The sequence below is a fragment of the Periophthalmus magnuspinnatus genome, chromosome 9, assembly GCF_009829125.3.
Source record: "Periophthalmus magnuspinnatus isolate fPerMag1 chromosome 9, fPerMag1.2.pri, whole genome shotgun sequence".
Lineage (NCBI taxonomy): Eukaryota > Metazoa > Chordata > Actinopteri > Gobiiformes > Gobiidae > Periophthalmus > Periophthalmus magnuspinnatus.
In genome coordinates, this window is record NC_047134.1 from 9998778 (window position 1) to 10007387 (window position 8610).

The following is an 8610-nucleotide window of genomic DNA, read 5'->3' on the forward strand; positions in this document are numbered from 1 at the left end:
TATTTAATTTTATTTTTGGAAATTTTAATTGGATGTAAAGTTGTTGTTTTTTTTCAGGTCGACCAGAGAAGACACCTGTCAGAGTCTGTGTGCAGCAGACACAGTAGTTTTAAGGTAAGAGGAGCATGATACAGGCTTTTGTCAGATTTGGGGCCCGTCCTAAAGCCTTGTGTGAACGGGCCCGTACTGAAGCCTCGAGTGACTGGGCCCGTCCTGAAGCCTGGTGTGACTGGGCTGGTGGGGACACTGAGGCCGTGCTCTGTTGTGGCTGTGGATTGTGATTAACGTCTGTCAGCTGCACTCTTCACTTTGGACTGAGACAACTGTTTACAGCTGCACCTGTGAATGCGAGTGTCTATTTCACTATGTAAATGAAGTATTTGTGTGAACCGTGTGCGTCTGGCTTGGTGGCAGTGTAATGTTAGCTGACTGGACCTTTTTCAGCTCACACTGCAGTGCTGCCTTAACAGCTGCTCGTCCTCTGTGTAATATCATGAAAAACTTAAACTCTTCCAGATGCTCACACAGGGTACGACATTGTAATTGTTTTTTTTCATAGCGTGGAGTTTGTGGATGGGTGGGAGGCAGTGTCTTGTTAGCTGGTTTAATCTCTGAATACACCAGCTTACGTGCTGCTGCCCGCTAACTGTCCACACAACCGTCACCACAACAGTCAGCTGTGTGTGAGCAACCAACACATGTCCTGGATACATAAGTCATTTATCAACAAAACTTTACCACGAAACAGGTACAAACCCACTTTACAAAAATATCAACTGTATTAGTTTATTATTAACAGGTCCACTCAACATTATAAACATCACTTTGGTTGAAATGTTTCAGTTAAAGTTATTCTTTAAAAAATACAAGTCTTGGTCATTTTTCTGTTGCAAATGTTGATGCTTTCAGTCACTTCAGGATGTTGCAGACAGACTGTCACCTTTTTAATGATGCAGGGGTTAGAAGAAGACATGATCCTCACAACAAATGAGTTTCCTCTTGTCAGAACAGACACGTTTGAGTCTGCAACACTGTCATAGCTCAACTCTCTTCTTTAAGATGATTTCTCGTACCATCGCTCTCGCATCCTCACGCACACTTTCCACAGATTCAGTGTTCCTCCAGAATCGCACCACTTTTCCCTCTGTGTTCACAAGAAACTTCCAGAAATTCCACTTTACAGTTTTCTGCACAGAATCTGAAAAATAAGATTCAGTCAAACAATCAGTGAATCAGTGAAGTGAATAAAAACAATTATTTAAAACATAAAAAATTAAGATGAGACGTGAGATCTTATGTAGCAACAAGTAACAGTCTCCCTAACATTCTCATTCAGCAGGCTTGCCTCTCCACAGATCAGACCTGAAACTTGACATGATGCTGTGACTTAGTCTTGATATTAAAGTGTGACGCTAACATCAGATTGTCAGTTTATTTACGATTTGTTGCCACGTGTCCCTGTCAAATAAACAATAAAAAATGAAACATCGCCTGCTGTCTCCATGGAGATTGATACAGTTAAAGCCATACTGGGATAATAAAGGAAAATTTAGGGTGAAGCAACAACAAATCCACAGCGACATGAAGTAGAGTACATTCAAAAAGTAAATGTACGAGGGTTTTTTTTGTGTCCATGTTCCATAAGAGTGACCGTTTAAACCTGAAAACAGTGGAAGAAGAGCATTTCTCCACACTCCACTTACACAATATTCTGCTTTATGATCAAACTATAAACTATGACAAACATTTAACAAAATATAGTCTATTTTGCAGCATTTGTAGTGCGCAATTATCCGTGCAATACTAGTGTTTTTGACCAACTTGTAACAATAAATCCATTTTGATATATAACGAAAGTGTGAGATTAAAAAGACTTTTCTCTCACACATGTTTAATCCTGTTGTGTATGTGCAGTCCTGTGTAATCCTGTTGTGTATGTGCAGTAATGTTTAATCCTGTTGTGTTTGTGCATTTTACCTGTGAGGAATCTGAAGGCTGGGTCTGCCTCTGTGCCCAGTAGTTTGATTTTGCTGAAAAATGGAAACGTGACTCCATACGTGGACTTGGCATAAGCTTCGATGTCTCTGCTGGTCCCGGGCTCAGTGTCTCCAAACTGTCCACAGGGGAAGGCCAACACGTTAAAGTGAGAGGTGCCCAGCTCTCTGTGCAGCTCCTGTAGAAATCTGTAGTTTGCCTCTGTGTCGTCGCTGAAACTCGCCACGTTTACAACTAGAGAAACCTGTGCGTGCAAGAATATAACATCAGATCTGACTTTAAAACACAGATGTATCAGATAAATGTGCACATAAGAGCGCCCTGGGGAGACTCTAGAGTTTGTTTGGCTGAAGTTGTTGCGCATTAGTCTGAGAGCTGCGGACTTACTTTTCCTCGATACTTCTCCAGAGAAAACGTCCTCCCCTTTGCGTCTCTAACGTCGAAAGAATAAAAGTCTTTTGGTTTTCTGTGCTTCACCAGTTGAGTCTGCAAAAGAAACAGACATCCTACCCCCACGGTCATACTCAGAAGCACCGTCAAACGCTTGGCTCTCGGGCTGGAGGACTTCACAGGGTAACCCCCTAAAGCCTCCATGTTGGAGGGGGAAAAACTCAGTGAGGAGGGGCCCCGCTCCAGATGCGCACAGACGCACAGACGCACTGGAGGAGAACGTCACATGTGGATTTTAAAAGAACAAATCAAAACAGACACAGGCCACAGTTTTATACAATAATAATTAAGCTTCTAATAGCCAATAAGTAGATTAATATAAAATCCAAGAACCATTTATTTCACAAACATTGTTGTAGTTACATTAGTTTTGTTTAATTGTGTGTTTTTTATATTTATTCGTGTTAACATGTGTCTATTTGTCTTTCAGGAGCAGAATGGCGGATGTTCTATGGCTTACAAAATGTTCAGCAGACGGATTATTCAGAGGAACAAGACAGGAGCTCCAGCTGCCAGCACCCCTTTGTCCAGCAGGGGGCAGAAAAACACCAGCCTGTTGGACACTGTGCGTCAGAGGCTGTGGATTGACTCTCCACCCAGACACCACCCGGACACAGGTCAAAGTGAGGCTGAAGGTATTTATTTATCACATAATTAACATGTACACACATGTTTCATCTGTTCAGTCATAAATAGATGCAAAACAAACAGTGCAACAACCATAAAGCTCATTTCATTCTGTCTGTTTTTTGACACTATAATATAATGCAACTTAAAGTGAGGCCATTCAAGTGTTCAGAATACAGTACTCTGATAGTTACAAATACATTTTGAATGCAGGTGTTCAGTATACTTCCCAACAAATACAAATACAAATACCATTCAGATAACAGTATATAAATTTACTGTGTTCTCTTCAGCACAACCAGGAGTTATATCCCAACTCAAGAGAGCAGCGATCACACCACGTCCCACCCCCTCCCACAGACCGTCTCACAAGGACAATGCAGCGGAGCCGGTTTGTTTCAGAAACCTTAATATCTGTTCTGATTGTTCAGTCCTGAACTGAAGTCCTGTCAAAGTAGGTACATACAGTACAGTACATGTATGAGGGGTTCAGACAATATCACAAGAGTCGACAGGTTTATATCATTACATGGAGTGGGAGGGCAAATTATTGGAAGGGTTTTGTTGAAATAAAAGTTCAAGGGCCTGTCTCTATAGATTATCAGGTGGATGGTGTGTGGATTTTCAGTTTGGATACTTGCAAAAAACAGAGTAATCAATATGAAAAACTGTTTTTTGACCTGCATCAGGGATCGTGGCCTTGTCATGTTCCAGTACCTGAAATCTACAAACTAGAAAAAATGTATGAAAACTTGTGTGTGTGAATGTTGAAAATGAAACCATAATAACTGTATAAAATCAATGTGTGGCTTTTTCCAGATGATGGAGTGGATGCCTGTTGGTGAATACAATGCAGAAAACTACTATTGTGGTATAAAGTCTTTTGCTTGTACATACTTGAGATACATGCAATGAGTATCAGGTACACAGTTCAATAAAATGTGCTCTGAGAACTAAATCTTGATTTGAAAGTCTATGTAAAGTGCACAATATCAGTCAGAATCTAAGCACAATATCACTCAGAATCTAAGCACAATATCAGTCAGAACGTCAGAGCTGCGTCTTTGCTCTTGGGCTGGTGGATCTAAAGGCTATTTTTAGTTTACAAGCCTGGCTGTAAAACCTTTCTTAAACAGAGTATCTTAATGTTAACAATGTGCCATATTTACTCTTCTAGGTTCTTCAGACGATCTGCAGCCATTTTCAGTTTTGAACTCACAGTCAGAGTCACAAATGATGTTGGCTGCACCGTCACTACTGGACGATTACTGTAAGACAATGAGCTTCTTTACCAACATAAACTCTTATTTCAATGTGTTTCATGTTTTTTATATAGATTTTTTTCTCGCAGACTCTAATCTTCTGGACTGCAGTTGTCATGGTGTGGTCGCTTTAGCTCTTGGATCCTCTGTTTACCTTTGGAACTCAGAGACCTGTGCTGTAGTGGGGCGTCTGGCTCCAAACCGCTCAGCGGGACAGGCCAGTCCACACAGCCAGACAGTACTGTCTTTATGCTGGAGCAGAGACGGCCGGAGGCTCTGCATTGGGAACAGAAGAGGTGATATCGAGGTAAAATGTTGTGAAGAAAAAACATCATTCGTTCTGCTTGTGGTTTGAATAACGTTGTGAGGGGAAATCGCAAAGCTTAAATTGTCAGTTGTGGTTTTTATGTTTGACTTCAGTTGTGGGATGTGGAATATGGTTTGAGTATGAAACATGTGTCATCTCATCGGTCCGCGGTCAGAGCTCTTTCCTGGAAGCACAACTTACTCAGCAGGTGGGCTTACCTTCCTGTATTGTTTTTCAAATGAGATTAAAGTAAATTAATCATATTGTATTTAGGAATATCACATTTTTGTCTTATAATCACTGTGAGAAAAAAGAAACACACAATTTCACATTCATATTTATTGACAGCATGACCAAAGCTTGTTAAATCCTTAATTCAGTTTCATTCAAATGTTAAATAGAGCTTTCACACTGTACAATTATGACCTCAATAACGACAATAAACAAATCATATTGCAGTGGTTCAGACCTGGGACATATCCATCATTACGACACTCGGATAGCGGCCCAGGTGGGAACTGTCACTCAGCAGGGAGCGGTGTGCAGTCTGCAGTGGTCTGACAACGACCAACTGGCCAGTGGGTCCACAGAGGGGCTGCTTCACATTTGGGACAGCCACATTAACTCACAATTACAAAAACCTATCACTACAATGAGACAGCTCACTTCTGTAAAGGTCAGTGGAGCATCAGCCGTTCATGAGTTACAACTTCCTGTTTAAGGGATGTAATATTTTGTTCTGAATTGTTAATTGCACGTTTTTCGTAACTCTGAAACTCATAGATTATAGACAAAAAATGCATGATGTAACGTTCTTTATCTGTGAGTAATAAGCTTTAGTCATAGGAGACCAAACTATTGTGCAAACTATTGTAACTCAGTCATTAATCTGCTCTATGATGGTTTGTGCTTTTATTTTATTCTTTCTAGGCAATGCATTGGTGTCCATGGCAGAAAAACACAATTGCCACTGGAGGGGGATGGAAAGATGGAGAAGTGAGGATTTGGGACACTAAATTTGGGACCTGTGTGACCTCTGTCCAGACAAACTCACAGGTTTAACTTTTGTCTCACATTGGAATATAAAAGTGTAAGCGCTAGTCTGATTTGTGCACATGATTTCAGATCTGTTGTGTGAGATGGTCAGAAGAGAAGAAAAGGCTGGTGACAGGGCATGGTGTTCCCCATCACCGCATCTCATCTTGGGTCTGGGATAGTCCTGATCTTATCATGACTCACCAGCTCTCAGGTGAGTGAAGAATAAAACAATATCCACCTAACTATAATGTGGGTTTAAAGAACAATATCTTCATCTCTTCGCTGAACTATTATACCCTTCAGATATAATTAACACAGCGTAATGAATAAATTGAACCATTCAGAATCTACTATAATTTTCTAGACAAGAATATTTCTACACTGCACACCTTCTTAAAAGAGCAGTCTGTAGCCTGCACTTTTACATATATCACAACTGAAACTGGGTCGCCTGTGCCTTAATTTATATATAGATGTTTTTCTCATTCTTAGTAGGCAAGACAAGTTTATTTATAAAGCACAATCCGTACACAAAGTCATTCAAAGTGCTCTACCAAATAAGAAAGACATTAAAATCGCAATATAACAAATCAAAACATAAATAATCATCATTAAATTAACATTAAAAGAGAAGAGTGCAGAATAAAATCCTTTCAGTCACATGCAGCTAAACAGAACAGTTTGAGTCTGGATTTAAACTTTGTCAAAGTCGAGGTCTGAGTCACATCTTCAGGAAGAATGTTCCAGGTTTTAACTGCACAAAACTGAAATGCTGATTGTCCATGTTTAGTCTCGGGACCAGCAGGAGGCCGGAGAGACTTTAAAGCAGAGCTGCTTTAAAGTTTATTCTCTGAGCACAGGACTTATGTGCTTGTACTTCCTGGTTCTAGTCCTGACCCGAGCAGCAGTGTTCTGGATGTTCTGTTCTGTCTTAAGGCTCGTTTGGAGAGGCCAGTGAGCAGGACGTTACAGTCGTCTAACCTACTGGACACAAATGCATGGATTGCATGCATTGACATACCTTCGATTTTTGCAGTGTTTTTAGGTGGTAAAAAGCTGCAGATGTTATTGATTTGATGGGGCTGTTAAAGTTCACGTCTGAGTCTGTTACTACCCCTAGATTTCTCGCCTGATTTGAAGGTTTTAGAGAGAGAAACTGGAGGTGGCTACTGACACTTTGTCTATGTTTCTGTGACTTGAGTCTTGTCTGAGTTTTTATCTGGAGAAAGTTGTTTTTCCTCCACACACTGATCTGTTGGATGCAGTGAGTGAATCCACTGGTTCATATTCACCTGCTGCAGTGAAACATAGATCTGAATGTCATCTGCAGAGTTGTGTTAAGACACATTGTTGCTGCGTATTAACTGGCCTAACGACAGCATGTAGAGTCTGAACAACAGGGGTCCCAGGATTGACCCCTGGGGTACCCCACAGGTCAGGGACATTTTATCTGAGACACATTTTCCAATTTCAACAAAGTACTCCATGTTTTCTAGATAAGACTTTAACCAGTTTAGTGCCGCACCACAGATGCCCTCCCAGTCCTTTAGTCTCTCTAAGAGGATCCCATGATCCACAAGGTAGCGCTCAGATCTAACAGGATCAAGACTGAGACCTGGTGGATGTCATTTGTCACCTTGATAAGAGCAGTCTCAGTGCTGTGGGTCTAAAACATCAAAGATGTTGTTCATTTGGAGAAAGTTAATAAGCTGTTGGTAAACAACTTTTTCAAGGACTTTGCCTAAAAACGGCATATTTGAGATTGGTCACTAATTGTTCAACATTGTGACATCAAGACTGCTCTTCGTTAGTAGAGGCTTGATAACCGCAGTTTTCAAAGCTCAATCCTCCAGACTGTAGTGAGGATAGAGACTATATGGACAGACCCTGCCTCATGTGAGAGCTCAGAGCCTCCAGGTATAAGGAGATATAAGGAACAGTGTGATTGTGATGGATATAAACGCCTCAAATTCTGCCCCTTTATTCAGGTGTCTCTAGTAAGTTCTAAATACATGCTGTTAAAATAAATGTCGTTGCCACTCGAGGCATCAGTGCTAGTTTGAAGCTAAATTAGCAAAAAATGGCTATGAACAGTTGACAGTGGTATTAAAACACAATGTACACAGTCAGGGGCAAGAAATCATTGAGCAAATCATTTTTTGTAAAAGACACAATAATAATATCTCCAAATTCATAAATACTACTCAAGTGTTACCATAAATTACTATGGAATATTAAATCAATGTGAGTTTTGCTACTTTCATTTCAGGTCATACAAAACGAGTCCTGCATCTGGCCTTCAACAAAGATGCTTCTCAGATGTTCACAGCTGGAGCAGATCAGTCAGTTCAAGTCTGGGAGATGTAAATATGAGATTATGTGTCAGTTTGTCTGTCTCTATCACAGAACTGCACAAAAGAAGTGAGAGGAAGCCACTGAGTTTTGTTGTAGGCAGTGAAGTTTCCACTCTGCTTTAAAGAAACCACAAACTATGAAAGTCCTGTTTGCATGTGCAAGAAAACACACATTGTGAAATTGCCTGTGTGGTTTTGTATTTTGTAAAAATATAAAATAAATGTGAAGTAATTACAAGCATAAGACCATGGGAGAACAGTCGCATGTAGAGAAAGCAGCTTGTGGTGACATTCGGCAACACTTCTTTAGTTTTGCAAGGATGTGAACTGACCATATTATTTATGAAAATGTTTCTTGTGGTGATGGTCCTCGATTTGCAACAAGACCCTGGTGCATGTGATGTGTCTTTTTCTCAGAACTGACATGTGAAGGTCAGACCTCCACACCCCAAATGTTGAAGTATAACAAAACAAAAGAAAAAAGTGTTTGAGTGCTCATATTAACAGCTAAACAGAACCAAAACACTGATTCCCCATGTTAATTCCCGATTCCACAGTGTGTGAGTTATATTTCTAT

General features: G+C 40.4%; 2 protein-coding genes across 2 annotated transcripts; one reads left to right on the forward strand and one right to left on the reverse strand.

Annotated features, from left to right (window-relative positions):
* Positions 1-804: 804 nt before the first annotated feature.
* gpx8 (glutathione peroxidase 8 (putative)) lies at positions 805-2596 on the reverse strand. The gene is made up of 3 exons (XM_033973079.2): positions 2383-2596; positions 1978-2239; positions 805-1198 (listed from the first exon to the last, which is right to left on the reverse strand). The coding sequence occupies exons 1-3, from the start codon at positions 2587-2589 to the stop codon at positions 1035-1037; spliced, it is 633 nt and encodes a 210-aa protein (XP_033828970.1). The 5' UTR covers positions 2590-2596; the 3' UTR covers positions 805-1034.
* A 312-nt stretch (positions 2597-2908) lies between these two features.
* Positions 2909-8046, forward strand: LOC117376055 (cell division cycle protein 20 homolog B-like). Its single transcript, XM_033972459.2, has 10 exons — positions 2909-3080; positions 3366-3463; positions 3892-3943; positions 4250-4342; positions 4424-4641; positions 4755-4849; positions 5101-5317; positions 5572-5697; positions 5767-5890; positions 7949-8046. The coding sequence occupies exons 1-10, from the start codon at positions 2909-2911 to the stop codon at positions 8044-8046; spliced, it is 1293 nt and encodes a 430-aa protein (XP_033828350.2).
* The last annotated feature ends 564 nt before the right edge of the window (positions 8047-8610 follow it).

Excerpts from the sequence above, each read along its gene's own strand:
- LOC117376055 (XM_033972459.2), top strand. The coding sequence starts at position 2,909 with ATGTTCAGCAGACGGATTATTCAGAGGAACAAGACAGGAGCTCCAGCT. Across the intron at positions 3,464-3,891 it reads AGGACAATGCAGCGGAGCCG|ATGATGGAGTGGATGCCTGT; the intron begins GTTTGTTTCAGA and ends GGCTTTTTCCAG. Across the intron at positions 4,850-5,100 it reads AAGCACAACTTACTCAGCAG|TGGTTCAGACCTGGGACATA; the intron begins GTGGGCTTACCT and ends ATCATATTGCAG.
- gpx8 (XM_033973079.2), bottom strand. The coding sequence starts at position 2,589 with ATGGAGGCTTTAGGGGGTTACCCTGTGAAGTCCTCCAGCCCGAGAGCC. Across the intron at positions 2,240-2,382 it reads TGGAGAAGTATCGAGGAAAA|GTTTCTCTAGTTGTAAACGT; the intron begins GTAAGTCCGCAG and ends TTGCACGCACAG. Across the intron at positions 1,199-1,977 it reads AGCCTTCAGATTCCTCACAG|ATTCTGTGCAGAAAACTGTA; the intron begins GTAAAATGCACA and ends CTTATTTTTCAG.